Source organism: Macrosteles quadrilineatus, unplaced genomic scaffold (assembly GCF_028750875.1).
Source record: "Macrosteles quadrilineatus isolate MER2022 unplaced genomic scaffold, UCM_ALF_1.0 Scaffold_6__1_contigs__length_79288215, whole genome shotgun sequence".
Taxonomy (NCBI): Eukaryota; Metazoa; Arthropoda; class Insecta; order Hemiptera; family Cicadellidae; genus Macrosteles; species Macrosteles quadrilineatus.
In genome coordinates this window covers 60538417-60563386 of record NW_026542599.1, presented here as the reverse complement: position 1 = coordinate 60563386, position 24970 = coordinate 60538417, and the positions used below count along the sequence as shown (strand labels likewise).

The 24970-nt window shown below is 36.3% G+C and overlaps 1 protein-coding gene and 1 non-coding gene across 2 annotated transcripts in view; one reads left to right on the top strand and one right to left on the bottom strand.

The window, feature by feature from the left end:
• LOC128996905 (uncharacterized) overlaps positions 1-24970 on the bottom strand; it is a 122442-nt gene that overhangs the window by 21730 nt on the left and 75742 nt on the right. Inside the window, exons 2-3 of the mRNA XM_054422431.1 lie at positions 10318-10457; positions 7528-7680 (exon numbers count right to left, since the gene is read on the bottom strand). Coding sequence (XP_054278406.1) covers positions 7528-7680; positions 10318-10432 — 268 coding nt within the window. The 5' untranslated portion in view covers positions 10433-10457. The remainder of the gene's footprint in view (positions 1-7527; positions 7681-10317; positions 10458-24970) is intronic.
• On the top strand, positions 18953-19024 carry Trnaq-cug (transfer RNA glutamine (anticodon CUG)). The gene has a single exon. It is a non-coding gene; the product is annotated as a tRNA-Gln (tRNA).

The following is a 24970-nucleotide window of genomic DNA, read 5'->3' as shown; positions in this document are numbered from 1 at the left end:
CAGAATCCCGGTTTTCCTTCTTAACCTCCGCGTCGATCGTTTATTTATTTCTAATTATCCCTTGCCATAACCACTTCTTTACTTCTTCGCTGTCTTCTCTTAATACGAGGTAGATAGTGCATATCGAAAACCTGTAATTATTTTAATGAAACAAGTTTTTGCTAGACCCTCCGGGTAATCTCGACGTTTCGCCTGTTACAGTGGAATCTGCACGCCATCCTCAGGCAATTAGCAGCTGATTTACAAATTTGTGAAATGATTGTGGTTCAATGGTCTTGCTTTACAATGACCTGTACTGTATACCTAGAGTGTTTATTTTGGAGAAGATTGTTTAGCTTTGAGAAAATATACCATAATGGAAGTCATAGATATACCCTAGACATTCGGATTTCAGCAGAGATGGTAATTGATTTCTTTTATGAATTTTCAAAGTAAAATGACAAAAGTATTTGAAACTAGAACAAGGTCTATGATAGACATTTTTTACATTTGACATTTATTGATTGGAATTTGATTGTGTAGTGGGTGTAGAGTGAAGTAACGCTGATGTAATCTTAATAACAGCGAGCATCTCGAAATAACAGTAATACTCTGACTGAACCTTGATAGGAAAAACTATTGGTCTGCTGTAGAACAAGTTTTGTTGCTCAATTTCATTCATCTAAATTAGCCTACCTTAAATATTTAACCTGACATTGTTTGTTTTTTTTTTGTGATTTCTTGTAACTATAATGGAAACTATTAAGGTTAATGTTGACAAAACGTTCGTGTTTGTTTGAATTAAGACCGAATTTTGAGATAGTTTGCAAGTTTCATCCCTTTATCCTGTGAATATATAGAAGGCCAAACATGTGAAGTATAGACATATAAACCTAAGTGCACCAAGGTAAACCAAGAGAGATTGCAAATCCTGATCCTCCTGATGATGGTAAATCCCCGAGGCAGGGTTTGTAGGACAGACTTTATCCATGACAGAACAGTCAATTGACCACGAACCGAAGAAGCCATCTGCCTTCGTTCAGTAAAGATGAACTAGTATAGTATAATTTCAGCAGTTCTGTTTTGCTCTGCAAGCCATAGAAAGTTTCCTTTTTATATGGATATTGAAGGAAAAACTTGATGAATATGTTCAATTTGTCAATATGAAAACGTACAGCGAAATTTTGATTATAAATGAGATTATCCAAAATCGGAGAACAATCTCAAAACGTTAGGTGCTAGTTGAAGGACATCTCTTTTATGATAGTTGTTAGGATGTTGCGTTCTTTTCAATCGTTAAGTGTAAAAAAACCGTATGCCTGTTTGACCAATTAATTATTGTTCTAAAAACGCATGCGTAGTAAAACGAGGTAGACAGAGAAGTTGAATAGCATGGTAGTGTATGTCTTCATACAAAACATTAAGATAAATTGTATTTTTACTCTTAAATGTTAACTCTGTCTCGCAATTTTTTAATCTCGACCTATTTTAAATTTTAGCAACACATTTAATTGAAACTGTGCAAACGAGCTTTTGGAAAATTAACTCCATAAATCGTGACCTGAATTAAACTTCTCTAAACTCGCGATATAACTCAAAACTCTGCTAATGAGGGCCTAACAAACTCGGGAGCGTTGACCGGTGTCAAACATAACATGGTTTACGATGGTGAGGAATTCGCCGCCGAAGTCGTAAATAATTGCGATCGTTGTAAAAAGTGGGTGACAGCCGCAATGAAGAGGTTCGGCTGATCAGCGGCATTTACATAACAAGCGGACTGATGGATTTACCGCTGGCCACGTGGTCGGCACGCGTACCTCCTCAGGGATCTGTTTCAATGTATTTGCCAGTAAACAATGGGGTCCATCAAGGATATATTCTAGGGCCATTATGTCCTCAAAAATCCATCCTAGAACTTTGTTGTCTGGAATTGGGATTCCCCATTGGGTACTTGTTGATTTTCAATTTGGTCCATCAATGATTTTCTCCAGAGCCATGTTTACTACTGGAGTCAGTCAGGGGTTTGTTATAGGGCCATTGCTGTTTATTATTGAGGGTTGGGTTTTCTTTGTTATTTCAACTGCATATCCTATACATAAGGAACATAAAATGTACAATAAGTAACTACTGTAGTAACACTTACTGCGCAACGAAAATAAGAGTTATAACAAACAAATCACAAGACACATAAATCAGAGTAAAATAGCTTACAAGAGTAGAAGTAATACCACAGAAATGGAATAAACATTAAAGTATTATATTGTCTGTGGTAATACCGTAATACCCATACGACACTAAAATAAATTTACAAAAGTTTAACATATAAACAACATATTAATATCAATGCAACTCCAATGTAATAAAAATATATGTAAATACAACAGTTCTAGATAACGACGATAATACAAAAAAAGAAAAGAAATGTAATGAAATTGATGTGCAGCGAGAAAGAAACACGTATGAGTATTAAAGTTTATTTTATTTAAGAACACTATGAATAAATCTCCTGTAATAAGTTTTGCTTCATGTACTACTCCCGTAACATACAGTAATATGCAAACGTCGCTATGCAGTACTTAAATCGTTAAACTGTAATTTATAAAAAACAGTAGTTTAAAATAATATTTTGGGTTCAAAGATATTATTTTGAAAATATGCAAAATATCAAAAGAACTTGTTAATTAATTTAAAGTTTTTTATACTTTAAACGATCGAGTATTAAACAAACCTATTGATTCCCGAAATAAAATCATGACAAATCCTTAACTGGCTGCTTAACCTTGAAAGGTGTAATAAATGTTAATCGCCCTTTAATAAAACAGAGCAAACAACTACCAGACTATTCAATTAACCTATCTGAAACACTGTGCTCCGATTGAGGAAACTACAGCCTATTATTTATTCTAGTTCTGGATACACTAGTAGACATGAACTCTGGCAAGAAGTTGGTGCAAAAAACTGACCACCGCGCCAAGTTTCAAGTCCTCAGTCAGCTGTCATGCGCAGTGGCCGGACTAGTGCTAGTGCGCATGCGCTGAGCCCGCGAGGCGCACTTCGACAATTATGCCAATTCCTTCCTCGTTAAGCGATAGTTTTTGCTCGATTCGTCACTTTGCCGACACACATTCGCCCAACGCTAGATGTATCGAGTAATACGTTGTACACTGGTTTTACCTGTTTAACAGCCTTCGGTCAACCTCTCCGATTTTTCCTAACTGCGGCAATTTACGGTGTTCCCGATTTCAGGTAATTCTTTGTACGGTACTTGATGGAATCTATTAATTGCATAAGTGGCAATTGAATTCATGTTTGAGATTAATGGTTGAGAAGGGAATGTTCGCTTCTCCGGTGGGATTGTTTGAGCAATAATTTAGTGTAGGTTTACAAATATGTCTTATGAAAATGGGTGAGATACTCTGATGAACATAATCTATTTACTTTATATAGAACACTTTACCATGAGGGTAAGTTATGAAATTGATTTTATTCATAATTTTAAATAAAATACAACTATACCGTATTCGTTTTGTACTAAATATTCATGAATAGTGTCAATAGTTAAGTCAACGCCAACAGGGACAAACAACTTTTAACGAAAATATACTTTTCACCACACTATGATGTTTTTAGCTGTTTTACATACGTTAATTGGTGGCTGAAAGTTACGTTTTGCTGACCATAGGCTGACCAGCTGTCAACGTCATTTGGGGACCGAGCAGGTTTTTACATCCCTAGGGCCGCAAAATCAGCTGCCCGCTTACTTAAAACATTAATGCATATTAAATACACAATCCGTATACATATCATTGTAATAAAAATTTTTATTGCCACCGCTGCCTAGCAACTATTTGTAATTATTTTTGCTGATTTGTCAAGTTATTTCTTCACATAACCTTAAAGTTGTAGTTGTGTTGACTATCAGTGTGCATTATTATTGTATTGAATAGTGGTAATAGGGTATAGTGTGGTGAAAAATAGCGTTCCTACCACGGACCGAAATGGTTTGCAGCTCGATCGTAAGTTATCGACTTCGTCTCGAACTTAAAAACTATCTCGAGCCAGCAAAACGTCATTTTCGGTCCTAGGTACGACTTATACTACTAAGAAACAAGACTGTTAGGTTGATAAGATAATAACTCAAATGTCAATAAATTAACTCAAATTTTCTCCTGATTCCACTACAGATTGTTAAGCACTGTTGCAAAGCATCTGGAAAGAATGTTGAAACATAACTAACAAACATGATTCCAAAGCGTATCTAACTACAGCTAAGTAAATTTCCAACACAACACGACTTATGTAAATCTGCAATACGTGTTGCCATTCCAATCAGCCAGTATTTATATGCACACAATCGGTTGCAGGTTGCAACTATATTCCGGTTTGCGGGACAAGTTCCGTTGCATTTACATACAATCAGGGAACCGCCCTTGTCTGAGGTCTCGTAGCCACTTATCTAGATAGTTATCTGTGATAAGCTGAACATCTTGTTCCACCGGAACACTGTTTCGGGCTCAGATGTTCTATTAGTGACCTTTGGTCTGACCCTGATGGAATCCGAATGCTCCAGAACGATCGGAATCATTATAGTTTCTTTTGTTCTGATCATTTTTGTGGCGTAACATAAATTCGTAGAAGGGGAAATATGTATACCTAAAATGGATTCTTAGTTATTACTAACTAACTATACATCCCATCTATATCGATAACCATAACAAATTAGCTCATAATAGTAGCTATGTGCTCAATTAGAGCATATAGTTGATCGCAATGTGTTATACCATTGACATAATATAACTATTGTACATTATATTTTTCTCTTTTTATTTTTCGATACTTTCACAATTTTTGACGTGACATAAAAGAAGCAATAGTTAACTGTAAGTTGTTTTTTTCGTTCAATTAAAAAAAAATCAAATCCTTTCCTAATTTATCCTTATGGCCACACAGTTTTTAAAACACAAAGAGTTCTCTGGACTGACATGACATTTGTATCCGGGTTTGGTATTTGTTAAATATCTCTATTAACTACCCGAAATATCGAAAAGCGGGTTTAGTTGATGTGTTATTTAACAGAAAAGACATAAAAACTGTGCGACTGTTTCAGGAAACCTTGAAGGGAAAGGAATTCGCAAAGTATAAAAACCCAGAACAGCTAATTAGGCGAATTCCACGAATTCAATTATCAGAGTGGATTTTCGGCAGATTTTAGCAGTCGAATACTTAGCTAATGCTTGAATTTATTACTGCAGTAAAGATTTCAGGATAATCGAAATCGTTACAGTTTAACATTTGGAAGGCATTATTTTGGGAAGCTGATAAGTTAACCAAAGTTGAAAACCCCTCAAATAATTCACCTTAGTCAAATTGAGCCGTAAACATTAATTCCCTGTGGATTGTGATTACTTGATTTTTCATCTAATGACAATCCTTATCTGTTGACTCCCTACAGTTTGACTCATGTATTTCCAAATATAGTGATAAATTTTAATGATTTGGAATTAATCCAACCGTTTCTTGAATATACAACACAGCGTTCATCAACAGACAATAAATTGAACCCCCATTAACACAAATGTGCACTCAGCGAGACAAGTGCAAGTTTGAAATGTTAAACTTTCACTTGCAGCTTGCAGAACGTCAAGCCAAGCGAGCTTCAATGACACCAGACAAGGCGATTCTTCTCAGAACTCGTCTGAAGAAAGCAGTTTGTTTTGTGGAGAGTAGGCTAATGGACCGGGTAGGGAAAGGGCATTTTGATCATCTCGACAATCTAAGGAATATAGATGTGTTGCGAAGGTTTCATTGACTGCGAAAGTTCCAAGTCCTCAACTAGTGGTAACACGGAAAAGTAATATTGAGTCACTCTTCAAATAGTTTACGCAAAATATGTTGTGAGTGGGTAAGCGTGACACGGAATAGATTTATCCTTATATTCATAACGGTGGTAATTATAGTGTGTGTTCTTTCTTTAGGCATGTTATTTAAGTTTACACAATACTTGATGAAAACAAGTTAAGTTATTTGTACACTGTGATAGGATTGACCCTTAATGTAACAAAAATCAGTTTCAATTCTTTTAAAGGTAGAAGTGAGAGATTGACACTTTGGTCCAAAGATGAAATCAATAGTGTAGAGCGAGGTTAGACTTTTAAGCTGAGTTCTTGTTTTGACTAAATGAAAATAACTAGATTATTAATTTACGTTTTAAACATATTTTCTGTTCGGTAGAAAAAAGTGTGAACAACTTGAATTAAGCTAGCTCACTAGCTAAACTAGAAGTAGCTAGTATTTACCACAAAAGTAAACACACAATATTAACACAAAAGTATTGACCACATACATTTAGACGAAACAGCGTTTCTGAACTTGGCAATACTCGAAACATAATTATTACCTATGTAATTTTGACCACGAAATACAACTATGACCACTTTTAACCTCGTGACCTTTTAAATTTGGACTGTCACCAAGTTACGTGACTCGACATTAAACCAATGGCTGGAGGGTCCAGGTTCATTACTGCACTCATCACATGTTATTGATGGCAGCGGTAATGAGACCTCACAAACACAAAAGTAACTGCAGACGTCCATTTGTCATAGCGAAATTGCATTTTGCACAAATCTGTACAACTTGGGAAGACATGAACTTTAAAACAAGATTGATGTTCTGTAAACCCCGTATGTAGACTGGTGGATTGGTCTTTTCAGATCAATTAAATTATTTTCATCAAATTTATCTGGTTTGACCTACATGCTTTACGAAAAGGCAAGAAGGAATGTTAGAGCCGCTATAGTGTAACCGGAATTGTTAAAAGATAAACCAGAGCCTCAAGGACCATGACTGGAACAAAACTCCAGCATTTGCCGTGTAAACACTAGAATGAAGACTCTTCACCAGGTCAACACCTGAATTCGCTCGCACGCCCTGACTACATCTCAACTTCAGGTCTAGGTGTAAGAATAAAACGTAGATTTGGTATTCTTCCTAACAGTCCAATAGGCTACTGAGACTCATGTTATACTGTATTAATCAACTGTCTTATAATATATGCAACTTGTATCTGTTTGAATAGGGGTTTACTAATTTTAAACATTGTCTGCACTTTATTCCAACAATTTGTGACCCTTTTTACTCAAGAATTTATTGTATTAAATTAAAAATACTACCATAAACCTATAAATTTAGATCAAGGAGCTTTATAAAGCACTAAAAATAATGTACCAATTTCACATATATGGAATTGAAATTATCTGTAGCCAAGTGACCCTTTGTGAAGTCTTTAAATGTTTTAAAAGGGAATTTGCAGACAAAAACTATAAGGACTCATTTTGTTACTTAGCTAAATTAAGCTTTCCAACCCAATTGTTGTGTTGCTTGCGGAGTCAAGCTGTTTTACCTAGTGTGGCTATTTTATATATTTTACTTAGTGTTTTACCAAAGAAAAAGACAATGTTTAATTGATTAAACGAATCATTGACCGAGTTTCAGCACCTCGTCCTGATGTGTTACTTGTCCTCTGCAGCGTAAACACCGTGTACTCACCGTGAATATCGTCGACGCAGATATGAAGGTCGTCCCTGAAGACAGGAAGGTGTTGAAGACATTGACAGGAGCACACGGAAGACGCTGGCTGAGGTAGCATGGCGGCCGTGCCACTACTTCGGCCTACACACACCTCGCTTGAACACGGCACGTCTGGAAGAAAAGAAAACATACATTAGTAACAAAGTCTGCATTGGTTATCTCGTCTTCAGTAATATGTCTTATTCAAAGTCCCGAATATTCCGGATTAAGGAACGTTAGTGCTCCTTGCCTGCACTTGTGCTCTTGGTGTAGGGGATGTGAATAATTTTGGTTGCAGCAGATGGGGTTTGTGTGTGTAACTGAATATTAGGAAACGAAAGAGCCCTCATGCAGTTTGCTTGGTTTTTATCATACACATTTTGAGATTACGGTATTCTTCTGTCCATGCTAATTGTTTGTTTTAGCTGACGAGGCCAAAACACATAACGGTTATTGTGATCACCTAAGTAAGAAAGTACCAAAGTCCTACATATACTTCAACCAAGAATCGGTTTTATTTGGAAAAAATGATATTTCTATCAATCTGCTCTACACAAACATACTTCTCTGACATAATTGTTTTGGGAAAAAATGTACACTTATTTTTGGACCTGGTCTACTCATCAAACCTAAAATGTTAGAATCCTTCAAAGACGATGACCGTCCCAAATGAACATGTAAGCCACCATGGGTCGTCGCCCTTGATATAAACTGGCCGCAATTAAGCGATGTTACATTAAAACTGGCCGTAGTCATAAATCCCCAGTCGCCAGTCATTGCTTCGTCATCTAGACTGACCCATGGACAACATGCGGGAAATGGCGGTAACGTACGGGACTGGTGTTTGTTTGCGCGGGAACGTAAATGTCCAACGGTATTTTGTTCCTAGGTCGGTACAGATAATATGACATGTGTCAAGGCGTGTAGTATCCTTGAGTAGAGAACCTATTGGCTATTGAATCAACAATGGATGGTAAAACTCTGAATGAATCGACTCTAGTCAGCTGATCCGAATATAAACTCAGTTGTCAATACGGTTTCGGTTTACGAATCAACCAAAATTGCAAATGTTCGATAGGTATTCTGAAAGGAACTCTTTATGTCACATTTTTGGCACCTAAAGACAAAACTAGTTTTTTTCTAAACCCAGGTTCTGTTCGATGATATGATCAATCAAATGCCACATGGATCCTGTTCATGATTATGATAGCATCCTTCAGATATAAAAGCGAGTATTATAAATACGTAAAGAAAAAAAGGTAGTCTTATGTACAAATGCCTAAACTTATTTCAGGGGACGGGTTATAAAATTAATAAAAACTTCGTAGCCATTTTAAAATTTTAAAATTTGATCAACTACCTTATGGATATTATTCTTCGAATTTGTATCAGGTCAGTTATGCAAATCTAGTTGGGAATACAGAAAAGATTTATGATGCTGGATAACTATATTCCATAACTAGTTATTCTAATTGTGTAGGAAATACAGTTTACATAAAATATCGGTACTCTAAATACAAAAATGATCACAGAAGAACATAAAAAAATTATTTGCGCATGCCTAACTGTTAAACTATAAGAATGTGGTATGTTTAAGCATCAAAATCAACTGTAAATTCTGCTCATTTAGAAACTATTTAAACATAATTAGTCGGAATTGCACTATTTATATTTTCTTCTTGGCGAGAAAAACAGTATAAATGACAGCTCTGGCTAATGAGAAACTTGTTCTGATGATTAGACCTTCCATTGGCGGCGTTTAGAACTGGAGCAACTGCTTCATGGACAGTTGGCTAGTTTCTTGTTGAATGCTGCTCGTGCGATGACCAGTACATAAAGCGAGATTTATATGTTCATTGCTCTGATGTCCAAGGAACATGCGAAAGGAACATTCATTTCTTATTCATTCAAGAAATTAAATAATTTGCAACTTAGACCATCTTTCTTACTAACATCGTTATTAGCGTTGTATCAATAGTCAAAGGTAGCATCAAAAGAACTATGCTAAATTTTTTGATTGCTAATTTACTCTAAAATTTTGGAAACCTGTGCTTAAGTGGGAATTTTTGATTATGCAGGGTGACTTTGATTTTCAAGCAAGGATGGTTAGTAAAACCACAATGACTATAATGATAAGATGTGGAAAATCTGACTGACAGAGACCAATGACCATTGCTCACGGCAGAAATTATGTCACAGAATTAATTGGAAAGAATGACGGCGGTTTTCTATCTGGTTTAAACTGCCTCCTTAACTTAGTATAGCTCCTCCTCATATTTTAACACGTAACTTGTATAACAATAATTAAATTTGGACAAGGGTCGTACTCTAGGACGCAGTTTTAGATCATTCGTTGTGATTGGCCAACGGAGCTGTTCTTGATGTATTCATGCACAAAACACATTTTCCGTAACAGAAAACTTGTCATCTGCTTGTAGAGGAAGTTTTTGGCTTCTGCCAAGCTTCTTCCTTCATCAAGATCTTAAAATAATACATCTTCCGACGTCATCAAGAGGATTCATTGTTAGACCACTTCATTATCTTCTGATAACCACTTACTGAACCAAATCTGAGGGCTGACGGGTTTTGAGCAAAACAATTACATTGAAGATGCAAAAGTCCATTTCTTCATTTCCTTTATGAAAGAATCGTAAAGCCTTTTAAACTTCGAGGGTCAGATTCAACAAATTCAGACCAGAATACCGGCTACTTATTCAATTAATGGCATTAGGTTCTCCAAGACCAGCCAAGTTTCTTGTATTCACTCACCCTTTGTAGTGAACATATCCCCTTGGTGCTGCCTGTTGATGGAGTTTGCAATCTTCTTGGCCTCCGCTAGCATCAGCAGCCAAGCCACCCACCACCACGTCACTCCTAGCCTCATCGCCACGGCATCCTTCACTTGCCACCTGCGGACAAATTAGTAACGTCCTGTCAGTAAGTAAAATCTGAAACTTGCCACCGGGGCACAGGTCAGGATCAAATCAGGAACCTGATACGTGCAATCAAAACAATCAAATAAGAAACTTGATACCTTAAACAAAAAATAATAAAATTATCAGGAGCCTGCCATCTGTAAACCCACGTGACGTTACAAACACTAACCTACCAATAATAACACAACATATCAGAAACTTTAAGCATGTAAAAAACAAAATAACACACTAAAAACTTGCCACCCGCAACAAATTTAAAAACTCTCCTAAACACGTAAACAAATCAACACCTTTTTCTACCAGCAAACAAAAACCAATCACGAAATATTACATCATGGTACCTTCAAATATCAAAAAGGTAATACCAATAATTGCCACCTGGAATAAAATTTCTATAAAATCTGGAATTTGACACCAGCAAACTTCACCAATTAGCGTGAGAAACGTATACTAACTGCTTCTTTACCAATTACCAGGTGCAAGGACTATTGGTATCTTTGAGTTGGGTTTTCATATTGTTGTAAGTGTATGAACCCAGCATTATTTTTTCATAAAATATCGGAAAAATAGGATTTTCCCAAAAATGGCCCGAACGATTTTGATAAAAATTTAGTATGTTATAATCTTTTATATTCTGAAAAAAAAAATGGTACATATCCCATTTCTGTAAAAATTACGGTTCAAAAGTTATTGTAAATTATGTTATTTTCCCATAAAAACCCCATAAAATAACGGAAAATCAGATTTTCCCAAAATTGGCTCGAACGATTTTGATAAAAATTTAGTATGTTATAGTCCTTGAAATTCTGAAGAAAATTGTACAAATCCCATTTCCGTATATTTACTCTCACCGCTTACACATGATAAAGGTTGTTGACAAACTTATGGGAGAAAGTATGTGTCAGAATGCTGATACCGTTTATTCGTATTGTTATTATATTTCAAATTCGACCAACCGTCACTATAGACCGTCATTAATGATCCGAAGACAGTGAACTTTTATCACGGTAGGAGCATACAACGAATAAACACCATCCGTTTGTTTATTTCATAGTAGAACTCACTTGTGCAAACCAGTGATAAGATAGTGTAGCCTACCAGTCTCGAAGGTCTCGAATCAGCAATGCCTGTCTTATCAAGCTCAGACGCGACTCTCTTTAGTCGCGTTTTTCGTACATCCTTGTTTTAGAAAACCAAGATAAGAATTGAAAGAAACCACAAAAAAAGTTATCACGGTGCTACCAAACACGTTTCTACATATGATTTATGTGATATAACAAGGTTAAAAGCTTTATTAAGACGAAATGTCGATTTTACTCTCCAAACAACATGTCATACTTTCTATTTATAGCAGGTGTCTAAACCTAAAACCACATTTCACCTGTACTCCCCTTTCTAGAAACTTCACATGTCATTCACTTTTTGCCAACATTCAATTAAAACTTTAGACAAGCGGTCAAATCCTCAATGAAACCTGTGCACTTTAGGTAAACTGAAGTACACTTGTGTGGGTTTTCTATCAGATGTCGGCGACGTTTTGTAAAACGATGTTCAGAAGACGGAAGGCTAATGACAGGGTGTTGGGCTTCCTCGGACCGAGATTGATTGCTATATTATTCGCCCAGCGGTCTGCGAATATCATATTAGTGCTCTGGTTAGAGCTCCTGCCAATGTCGATCAGTCAAGATCCCTATCACATGGCTAATTATAGGAATCTTTAATAGGTAAGGCGAAAATGAAAAGTATCTCATCAATTTTAGATGTTAATAGTCTAAAGAGCTGTCCCGTTGTAATTGGTAGTAGAAATGTCGAGAACACATTTATTGTGGAAGGTTTCGGAGTATTTTTATTTTGGCGAAATAAATTTCACAAAATTGCAGTAAGCAAGCTTTACTAAAGTACTGCACTATACGCTAATTTGGTAAATTTTTATCGCGTATAAAATTGTGTTCTAGCAATCGATACTATTAGGAAAGTGATAAAAAAAGAACCGATTATTCCCATGGTGTTCAAAAAGAGTTAATTGTGTCTAAAAGTTAAGAGTTCAAGGAATAAATTTGAATATTTAAACTCCACACATAAATTACACCATCCCAATAAGATCACCCATCACCATTCAAATGAATGACAGTGGACAGGTGAAAAGAGTAACGACCCGTTGATCAACGACCTCCAGACCACGCTCGACCTTGTCTGCAGTTACACTCTCTCCTATCTACCTTCCCGAGGATACGGAATGACTCTCACCATAAAATAGCTTACGTCAATTAGTGAGGGTTATTTAGTGGTAAATTTACTTGTAGTTGGTGTAAAAGCATCAGGATCCATTGACATCGAAATCCAACCACTGAATCAAGGAAAAACTTGTAAAGGACCATTCCTTTAATGAATAGCTATAGAAGCTAAATATTCTGATGAGGCCAATCTAGACGAAGGCACATTTCTCGGACCTCCACGTAGAAATCGTTTGTGATTAGCAATAACACAATCATACCCTTATTAGCTCTGCTTCCATTTCCCGCCTGTTAGAGACACGCAATCGACCACTTCCAAGGTGGCAAAAAACGGATCAGACCTCAACAGGTTTGTAAAAGTGCTGTTATCCTTTATGGTTTGGGAGGCGCGTGTAAGGTTGGTAGCACTGGTTTCATGGGTTAGGACCTGTAATATACGGTTTGACGTAATTACATAGTCAAGGATTTGATTGTGGAGTCACGAGGGGATGCGAGATGATCAAGATGTGACCAAAACTCTCTAAGAGACTATAAGTTTTAATGGATATACCGGAGAGATTTTGGCATTTGGAGAACATAGGGCTTTGAAAGCGAAAAGTGAGTCAGGAATTGTTCAAATAATACGGCAATATTGATTGATAATGTAGACATTTTCACATATAATTACTTTTGAAGACACTTGGTGATTTTAAATAGTCTTTAAATTCTGTATACATATATGTAATTATATTTCTATGTAGTGCATTATGAATCCAAGTCAGTGATGATTTGATTCGTGGCCCGGTGTTGGCTACTCTCTTTGATCTATGCTACAGTACATCTAATTTTTATCAGTATAGTTGTTGGTTCTTACACTTAATTGACTCAACCCTTGCTTTGATTTTGTCAAATACGTTTCCACACATTTGAAGAGCCAAATGCAAGGTAATAGAGGCCGTAAATCTCTTAAAAAGCAACACATCTCTTGTTTGCTTGAAAGGCGAGAAAGAATTCATAATAAGTAATCTCATAGTGAAACAGAGTATCAGATCCATTCACCTTAATCTTATTGCGCTCCAGTTATTCACTTAAAGCCTTAACACGGTTTATTTCCCCATTAGTTGGCTAAAGAGCTATGATGAAATGCAGCTTTTCTAAGTAGGAGGATAACAATGTGTGTTGGGTCCTGCAGAACCTGGTTGGGCGTGCCTAACAAGATGAGCGGGGCTGCTTCAGCAATGCTGATCAATATCTGTATCAATGTCGCCCTGCTGGAGGCTATGAGAGAAAATAGAGCTTCAAGTAGGTGTACAGCGCTCTTCCCGTTCTACAGATTAATACTCCCGTTTCATTGACTCGCGTATACCAAGGTCAAATTGAAGGTGATTGATAAATTTGTGACTTTTAAGTTGTATAGCCACGTCAAGATTGCTAAAAAATACGGAACGGTTTATTGGATTACTGCATTATCACACGTATAACATATTCAAATTCCCCAACATTTCTTGCATTTGTTTTTATTTAAGTTTAAAACTTTTGAATTCTAAATATAAATACATTTTAAGTTACCTTCTTTTATCAACAGACAAAACAACAACACCCCTTGTGCCCCTAGAAGAAATCAATGAAGAAACATTTTATGAATCCAAATAGAAAATACAATAACAATAACATTTCAAGAATTAAATGTCAACGATTTTACCAACCTAAAGATTGAGCAACAATATAAGATAAATTGGCCAAACGTAAGACCTGATTCATCTACCTACACAAATGTAAAAGTTAGCATAATGAGTGCTCTGCCCTAGGTCTTCTCACATTCGAGGAATAAGGGAGGCGAAGAAAGAAAAATCTAAGGACTTTTATTTACTTCACACTCCGTCGCGAGCACGGATAAAGCTTAAAGTCAATATTTATATTTACTTCATTCCATCACACAGATCTTCACAACACCAAGATGAAGAATCCTCAAAAATCAATCCGATCACGACCAACCACAATCACAAACACTCCGCCTTGGTTATAACGACATGTACCTGTCAGCTGTTGTTTGATTCATTGCCAATTGAAGGCTGTTTCCTGCTATCGCATCCCAACCTGTTGACACTTCCAATTACTTTAAACCAGATTCGAATTCGATGAACCGGCAAGATGAGACATTTCTGATACGTCTACAAGTACTCGTCTTCCAGAAGTGGTTATAGAATGATTCATGGGAAGAGGCTTAAGTATACAATACTTGGCTAGCTGGAAATAAAAATAATTTTGGCGTTCTGAGTATAAACCCGTCAGTGGTAAAACTTACCCATTGCAGTTGTGACACTTTTTTCTCACATCTACCTAAGTTTATAAAGTACTCATCTGATAATCAGAACCAACCCAGTTGGATCCTGAGACAGGTCGGTTTCTGTTTGTTAGTTTTAATGTTTAAAAAGTGGACTTGATAAATAATTAAACGGGCCAGGATTTTGAATTAGCTTTAGTGATATTTCGAACGATACTTGCTATAAACAGAATTAAAACGCTTCACTCTTTTACTCGATAGTGAGCTAAAAAAACAACCAATGAAGGATACATAAAGTATTTTCAATTTAAATCCAAACACACAATCGAACTAGAATGAAACTAGCCAAAAAACAGGTCAGAGAACTTCTTACGGAACGGCATCTGAAAACACAGTTCTTCACTAAAACAAAACTACCATAAAAAAGCCAATGCTGAAATACATTAAATATTTCCAACGTAACGGACGTCTAAAAACAGTAATCGATCACTGGATAACAATAGTAAACAAGAACCAGCTTGCAACTCCGCAACTTAAATTGATGCTAGAAATTCTACTTGTTCTTGCACAACCAGCGGCGGATCTATGTAGGCAATGCAGCGACAGTTATGACAAGTGAGGTCTTCTCTGCCCAAGAGATGATTATCTGAAGACGATCTTGGGAATTTTTGAAGTGAGAAAAACTAACCCAACTTCACCACAAAGGAACTTTCCTTGTATGGTCTAATTGGAGAGTTGCTAACCGGAGGAACCGCTCGTCGGTGAGATACTGACTCAGTGCCAAGTGCCGTTGTAAGTATAATCTGCTGCGGCAACATTGGCTTTAATGAACCGCATTGGCTGTTCATGGAATCGCTGGATTTGATCGAGACCTATTTGATTCGTTGAACCTTTGAAACTACCTAATAGATATCGACCTTACAGGACTGTCGGTTGCTTTAGCCAAACCTATCCTATTACAAAAACACAAGGTATATTAAATCCATTCTAAAATAACCCTCCGTTCATATTCTCTTCAAACACTCCGAATAATGTCACTGTAAATGAAAATTTATAAATGATCTAGTTACCGCGTGGTTACGGCTATCACTTTCCAGGGAAATAATTTCACGAAGTTCCCCAATGTTACATGGGAAAATAGTCATGTGCTAACATATAGTATTGTAGGGGCCCACGTAGAATTCTCACCAACAAAAGTTTTGGCTCATTTGACACAACTGAAAGAACAGGAATAATAGTCTCTGAAGCCCCACAAACAACTTTCATCAGTCAACGTGCTCACGCTGCGAGACCCATCCATCTGGCGACAGGTCCCATTATTGCATACCCCAGTTCTCGGTCTCGGTCAGTTCGCAATGTTATGATAGGAATTTGCATCTCGCTCCAGGTGTTTACGGAGTGTTGCAGACCGTGACAACGCCATGTCTTCATTACGGAGACAAGTCTTCTTCGCTCGAGTTGGCTCCAGTTCGCTCGTTCGGAACGTACTGAGACAAAACATGACAACTCGTCACCTCCCGGACTCATCTGGATAACGCTGTTGGGTTGATTGAGGATGGTTGGGATGGTTACGCTAGTGGATTAAGTGTGACACTAGTTTAATTGACGATGAGAACTATCTGAGTGGTTGCGGCTATTTAACCTCGATACATTTACGTCACGCTCAAATGGAGAATAATTTAAAGTTGACTAGATTGGAAGGGGAAAATGTTCGACTCTATAAACGTAGAGACACTCTTTTCGAGCTCTGAAAAATACGTTGGTTATTACCTTATTTAAGAAAAAGCCCTATATGCCTATAATATTCAACAGATATATCCTAGTGACATAAAATCTACTTCTCGAGAGCCTCCAAGACTTATGTTATTATTATTTATTATCAATTATCAATCATTGAGATGGGGACGCCACCTAGGTGCGTATTTTAACCCAAATATGAGCGAAGGATGAGTGTAGAATGGTGTGTGATGACCTGTTTAGCTTTGTTACTGACTAAGATCAGTGGTTTCATTAGTCAGGATCATTTATTTAAAACCCAATGATCAGGAACTGTTAGAGCATGGTGCAATAAACTTGACCATTACCGGTATTCTAAAACATCTGACCTTTTTCAAAAGGTACGCGCCCTACACTGAATAATTTCTATATGCTCAGAACATATATATGGAAAGGTGGCCTCAAAAGTTGTGTAGTGACGATGTTACTTACCAAAAAAGTAAAAAAGTTATTTATCGTAGATTATATTACTTCTACAGTACTCCTAAAAAAAGTTATACTTCTGCTAATACTACTACTACTACTATGGGAAGCGAGCTGGCGTAGTGGTTAGAGCGTGGGTTTGAAATGTATCAATGAATTATCGTGGCCCCATCGCGTGAACTAAGTAAAAACAATAATTTATAAACACGTGTCGTATCATCTTCGTATGGATACGGATGATCAATAAAATAAACTCATCCAAACGACAAAGAGAGAATACTCACAACAATTAATTGATACAATCGCTAACTGTGAAATCGATCTAAGGCCAAGAGGTCTGGCGTTGCGCCAACAGATACAAATAGCTTCTGCCACGCCGCTATATTAGCTTTGGACTGACCGCTTCATAAGGACAAGACTAATAGTTGATCTTTTATCATATTCGATGATTGTTACTTTGACGTCTCACTCATTAGAATTTCATTCCAATTGTGACGTGACTGGTCTAGTGGGATAAAAGCTCAAGACTTCTGTCCTGGAGTGCCAGGTTCAAGTCTTGTCAATCACCAATGGTCTTTAGCTGTGTAAAGATTCCGTGACCTGGTGGTTAGGAACTCATCTTCAGCTTTAGGTTTATTTATTCATAAAACACTATTGTAAAGGTATCTCAGGTGAAGAGTACTTTCCTGGTATTGGGGAACATGCTCCTAAAGGTATAAAATGGTTGCCTCTAGGGTGAGAAGCCAGGTATAAATTTTTTACTGCTATTAAAGATAGATTTTTTAAAACTATTTCTTTAGTCAGAACCATTTTCTAACTGCTAAATGATAAACATATTTTTTGTATTACAATATGGCCTCGCTAATCCGACACTTGGGTTCGCCACAGTCGGCGATCCGAAGCTGAGTCGTCCCGTTGTTTGTACAGATTTTTTTCATAATTTGTATTCTGTAAACATGGTTTTATTAAATGTACCTAAACACAGAGAAGTAAAATATTACGTCTCTGTGGCCTAAATTAAATAATTGAAACCCCTTTTAGTTTAAGAATTTATAAAAAGGCACCACAAGTTGATGATTCTTAGCCCCATAGATCAATTATTCGTTAGTACGAAGTTTTCTGTAACCCGACACTCTCCCAGCCCTCTGTAGGATTACCGAGGGTCAGCGTAAATACTTCCGAAGAATCTAAATCCTCTACCAAGGCTATCACAATGTTAATTATCACCAGGTGCATCTTAATTGGACTATTTACTAAATTGCACCTGTACTAATTACACTCGAATTTAGGAGAAATCGGCGCACATAATTTAGATATCGCAATCGTGTTTTTGCAAAAACTACAAGAATGTATTCGTACGTAACGAGTTCAATTTATAATGTAATTATGCCCATTAGGCTGAGCTGCAGAACCAGTTGCAGTGATGGGTATTGGGTATACCTACCAGGTAGTGACCCACTAGTGAACCCATTGGGTAGTGACCTACTGATAGACCCATAGCTCTGGGACATGCAGCTTTATAAGAGAAGGTATTGCGCTTAGTCCTAAATGCATATTTAATACCCTTGTAACCATTAAGATATGGATGTATATGTGGAGGCAGTATTTAAATGAATTTGCGTTTTTTACTGAATTTCTACGTTACAGAATTACACGAAACAACCAGTCCAACATTGGATTTCAATGTTTCAAATTAATTACGATTACTTTACAAATAACGATTTATTTGTATAATATTGTGAAATTGCATGAGTAACACCTCTTTTTCAACAGGTTCCATGGTGTAATGGTTAGCACTCTGGACTCTGAATCCAGCGATCCGAGTTCAAATCTCGGTGGGACCTGAAACTTTTTGATCCCTGGCACAGTGACATTAATTTACCTGCTTGACATAATTATTAGTTAACTAGCTGTGTGCCCGTTCTACGCACGGGGATCTTATAGTAGTCAGTTGAAACCTTCTTATATTAAGATTAAGAACAGCAGTTAGTTTGCATATTTGCAGATATGCTGGCAAAACTATTATATATAAACCTTCGCAAATACAGTATCTGACAGTTCAAGCCAAAATAAATGCTTCGCAATTAAATGTCACCCGGATCGTTATGGTCCATATGTCCAATGATTAAACTAAAAAATGTTTTATAGATCCATGAAGCGTAGTCCTAAAGTAGGCCTATAATTGAAAGTTACTTTCCACATCGGTTAACTTAAACGTATTTAAAGTACTACCTCAACCTCACCATTTAACACTTTATTCCGGTTGACATTTTCAGTATCAAAGGTGCTCTTGTCCATTCCGTGAAACACTGAGAAATAAGGACATTAATGCGTTATTAACAGACATACACACAACAATCCAAAAAAGCCCACGAACTATTGATACATAAACAATATAAAGGCGTAAACAATTCATGATGGTTTGCCCAACAAATGTTTTACTCAAATAGGTTATCATTTTCTTAGCATACCGGGTAAGCTAAGATTTGGAATCCAGACAGAAAAAGCAAAACTTATACAGAGTTAAGACATCACTTAAATTGAATACGGACGGCTCTAATAAATAAGGTGCAACACCAACGATAACTAATTTGTAAACTACAGTGATGTGTTGGTACCTACGTAAAAATGATTCTAGCAGCTACCAACGGTTCTAAGGAAAAGAACCAGTACCTACCTAAGAACTATAGTACATCCGACCAATTAAATACATTAATATCTAGTCCCGAGGTTATTGATCTCTTGCTTTTGGATTTTCTCGTAAAAAGTTATAGCATAAACATATCGGTGTCTGTTTGAAAAAAAAAAAAAAAACAACCTTACCCAAACAACTTTTTGTTATTTAATAGATTACGCATTCTCTAAACAATGATTAGTATATCTATTAACATTAGAAGGAAATGTGACGAAAATCACACAATGTTGGGGTTTTGGTCATTTGTAATTTTATTTTTTAAGTAGGTAGGCCATGTATTCTATGGAAAAGTACCGGTATCAAGGATCGTCGTCACAAAGGTTGTTATGAATAAATATGTAGGCTTACGTACCCCAGATATGAGCTATGGGCCTATTGGCTGTATGGTCCAGCGATTGCATCACACGGTGAGTAGAAACAGAAAGTGACACATTGGAAAAGCGAGTTTAGCACTTCCTCTGTTAAACCTCTGTTACAATCACCCACTGCAGTTGTGATTTTTTACTTTACACTTTACACAACCGCCATTGAAGCGCCGTTAATGAGTGGAAACCTTTTTTGTAAGCTATTGGCGACGATCATTTCAGTGTCCTGCCCTATACAACACTGATTCAAGGTCTTCTTTCTGGTTGTCAAAACTCAAGAAACATTTTATACTCAAAGAATTTCTGGTTCCGATTTGGACGATGTCTAGTTATTTAATTTCATTTACGGTTACACTATTAGACTATATTATTGCACTTGCGATTAATCAAATCCGTTATGTAAGAAAAACGTTTTTAATCTCACTTGGTTGGGATTTGCTTTCAAAACGTGATTCGAAATGGTTGCGGTATTTGTAAACAACATTTGTAAACATATCATTGACAGCTAGAAAAAATAATCTTGATCCGAACAGCTGTTCGTAATTTCATAGACGATTATGAGATAAAAATTGAACGAAAATTTGACAAAAATCGCACAAAACTGCATTTTTGAACGTCCGTAATTTTATTTACAAAGTAGTGAGGCTATATTTAAATCACTAAAGACACTCTCGCCAATCCAGTGAATACATTAAAATGACTTGGATCTTGATAGGTACTCTGGTTTTCACGGAGAAGATTGCGTAAAATACCATCTTGAGTGTTACAGACAAAGGGAAAGACAGACAGACAGACAGACAGACAGACAGAAATAGAGATAAGACTCGTTTCTGCTTTTTTAATGTATAAAACGTAAAAATAACCTAAAAGTATATAATTCTGAGCAAAGTACAGACAAAACTCTAATTTTATTTATATAGAATATACCCAGCCATACTATTTATATATTTTTTACAGTAGTTGATTTAGAATTCTACTTCTTCTCTACTCTTTATACTGTGAGTTAAAATATACAACACTTAAGCGTAAAACGACAAAATAACACCACTGTTTACCTCTTTAAATTACCTATTTACAGAAGTCTTAACAGTTGCTCCAGTAACTAAAAACTAATAATTTATTCTGGAAAATCGATCGAAAATTTGAATTTCAAAACGTACTAAGGATGCCGCATACATTACAACTCAGACTAGATCAGTTTGTTTGCCAAGACCAGTTGTATGACGCGACAGTTTAGTTTCGATGTTAAAGTCCCGTTTTGGCTACGTATCTTCTACACCAATTGCGCCGGCAAGTCAGTTGGTTTGCGCACATCTAGTCCTGGATCCTCATTACCCACCTGTGCAGGGATGAGCGCAAGTCACTGTCTCAACTCGACATTAAACACAAACACAATGTGGATTCCTATAAGTGAAAGTTTGATAACGATTCAATATGAGCACCTTTACTATTGTACATGTACATGTGCGTTACTTTTATCCCTAATTGTTGTAGAAATATGTGTATTCAAAATGACTGTTTTTGTTGCTGTATGAGGCTTTTTTTAAATTCTTGACAGAACTAAACATCATTTTACAATATTTTACACATACGAAAGAAAGGTTCGAGTTATCGTGTACTTGTTTGCATCATCAAAGGTAAGCAATGGTACAAAAGTATAAAAGGAGAGTTATTAAAAAAGGGAGCATCTTTTGCTATTCAACAGAAAAATAAAGATATCGTACGAATTTTTATGACAGAAGTTCTTTAATGAAACTGAAATTTTCCTCTCCTAAAATAAAATGCCTTTCTTCGTCCTCTAAATGGACCTACGGATTAAGATGGCCTCCGAAGCAATCCAACTCAGCTTGTGGGCATCGCAGGAAAAATCTTCGCATACTGTTAGAAAGATATTTTTCTGTAGGTTTGCAGAATCCCTTTAAAATTAAAATAGGCTCAGAAATAAGCACAAGAAATGAATTTGAAATTTGAACAAAATTAACATGAGCTTTATGGGTTTCCATGCTGGTGACGAAATAACAAACAAATATAAACAGAAAATCAAAACAGATTGAAGAAACACCAATCACATGTTTTATTTACAGTGTGGGGTGAAAAAAGAGAAGTCTGTACATTACAAATTTTTGGTCGAGTTTCGACCACTGGACGACCTCTAGTAAATATAAATAGCATCTTTAACAATATTTACTATGAAGAAAGTAGCAATGAAATTAGTGCGAATGAAATTAAAAGCCCCTTAAATGGATAACCCACTGGGTAATCTTCAATAATAACCAGGTGTGCAAAAGTACAAACTACTATCGCAATCTTGTTCTGCTTTTCAGTTAGTGCGCAATTTAACTGCCAGTTAGAAACGGTTACAGGAGCCAGGCCATTGCAAGGTTTTATTACGCTAGGCTCGTGCTCAAATTGATTGCGACGTTAAAAAAAACAGTTGGGCGACAGTAAGCTTAACTTAGTTGTCAACAACGTAAGTTAACTACGTTAGAGATTATGAGTCGGTTTAGACGGTCATCTTGTTTATTTTAAAGTTAAAGATTTTTAATTTAGTTACATTTTACAAGGTTTTACGAGTAAATATGTCTAATGATTATTAGATCTAACCATTTATATAGTTGTGTTTATTTCCATAGATTTTCAAAGCTCATGTGTATGACTTTGACGTGGATGGTGATAGTATATGACAATTCCCAACTATTATTTTAACTGTTGTATTATTTTAATGGTAACTAAAATTATATTAGATATATGACGATTTCGGTAACTGTTTAAGTCGAAAGGTGTACCTATAAAGCAGACAAATTAACTTTTTTAGCTTACAAATGGTAAAAGGTGGATAAAAAAGTTAACGCCCTACAGGACCTACGACACAAGCCGAAGTTTGATCATGATTTATAAGTCAGAAGGGTGCGGCGGAGGTGAACAGAGAGCAAAATTTAATACTGTAACATAATCCTACTCTTGGTTATGTCCAAGCTAATATAACATTAATGTTTTGGCTCCTTTTAAAACAATGCAGAAGTATCTGTGGCAGAGTTAGTCAACTAAGTAAGAAAAACCTTAGTAGTCTAAGTTAAAATACTCCTGAGTTTGTAATACCTTAAACATGCCATTTGATCGTGGCTGAAAAAGTTGTAAGTTACTTTATCGGGACTTAGTTGAGTTTTATCAGACTACTTCTGAAAATTAGGCATTTGTCCTGTTCGTATCCAACTACAATGAATGTAAAATGACACAAGCAAGATGACGACTGAAAATATATGCTGCTACTTACAAAGACTGCAAATGTGCGAAAAGACATGGTCTAACAACCTCATCCTATATTGGCGAGACAATACTGGGTGGAATTTCCTCTTGAATAGTCTTCTCATTATGGTGCAACACCGCACGTCCTGGACCAGAATGATGAAAAAGGAATGTTGGAATCGATTCAGAATAGGATTGAAAACCGCATTATTCCTAGTCTGTGGTTTTTCTAGTGCACGTGCTGAACTGTTTTTAGTTTATGCAATATGAAAATGAACTGTTGAACATTAAAGAAACATATAACATTCTTTCGAACAAAACCAAACAACTACCGGTTGAATAAGACAGTGGGAAAGTCAATCACCGGTTAGCTAAAAATAGTAATAAGTGGTAAAGGTTCTTAGAGACATTGCAAAACGATTTTCAGGGCAGTAGCGTATACTTCAACACGAAAATACTCCGCTACCAGAGCGAATTGTCATTTTTACGGGAAGACATTGAGGTAATACAATATCACGTATGTTGTAGTTTAGCACAATAGGATTGCTGGAATGTTGAATTGCTATCACAGCATGGTGCAGAATAGGATTGTTTTCTTCAAAAAGTCATAACCTGCGACAAATGTTTTGGCTTGACAACAGACTCTTCAATGTGACGATTTGACACAGGCGTCATATCTTTGTCCTTAGTCTGTGTGTTGATCTTGTGGTATACAGCTCTATTATTTACAATGTTAAGATTGTTTTAGCAACTTCAGCCTCCTGGGTGTAGTGACAACCCCCTTCTTATATTTTCTCTGTAGTTATAGGCATAAACCCATCCCTCTTCATTTGGCTGAAGAAATTTTCCATCCAGCATAAGGTCCTCTTTTATGATGTCTTGTGTCTTGTCGTATCTTTCGTTCTCCTCGGACTCTTTGCGTTCCAAAATTTCTCTCTCTCTCTCTCTCTCTCTCTCTCTCTCTCGCCGGATTTGTGTCTACCTTTTCAGTATTTTAATTTTGATTTTTCTGATTTAGCTACATTTCTACGACCTCAGACAGCTGTCTAATAGGTATCTTTGTTTCTCATCGTATTTCATGTTGTTTTTTGCGCTGATGTTTTAAATTTTCTTTATAGTTAAAGCTTTAATCTTTATGTTTGAATCGGGTAAAACTTGTAGGTTAAAAGTTGTTAGTTTGATTGTAAAACATTCTTTGGTAACCTAATCGTATGAAAAAATGAGCTAAGTTATCAGTTTTGTTTAGTGTTGTGTCTTTTTTTGAATCCATGCCATATTTTGACATTGTACTACAAAGAAAAAAGTAATCTCCGTGTTGAAGATGTGGTTCTCAACCGAAGTGTTTCTGGATTTATAATCCTCGTAACATAAACGCATGATTTATTAAATCATTCTTCACAAACTATGTCTTCTTCTAGTGCAATTTCTAGCAATGGTCTGGCAGACCACTCTAGATAATTTCAAAGTCACTAAGGACAATCTCA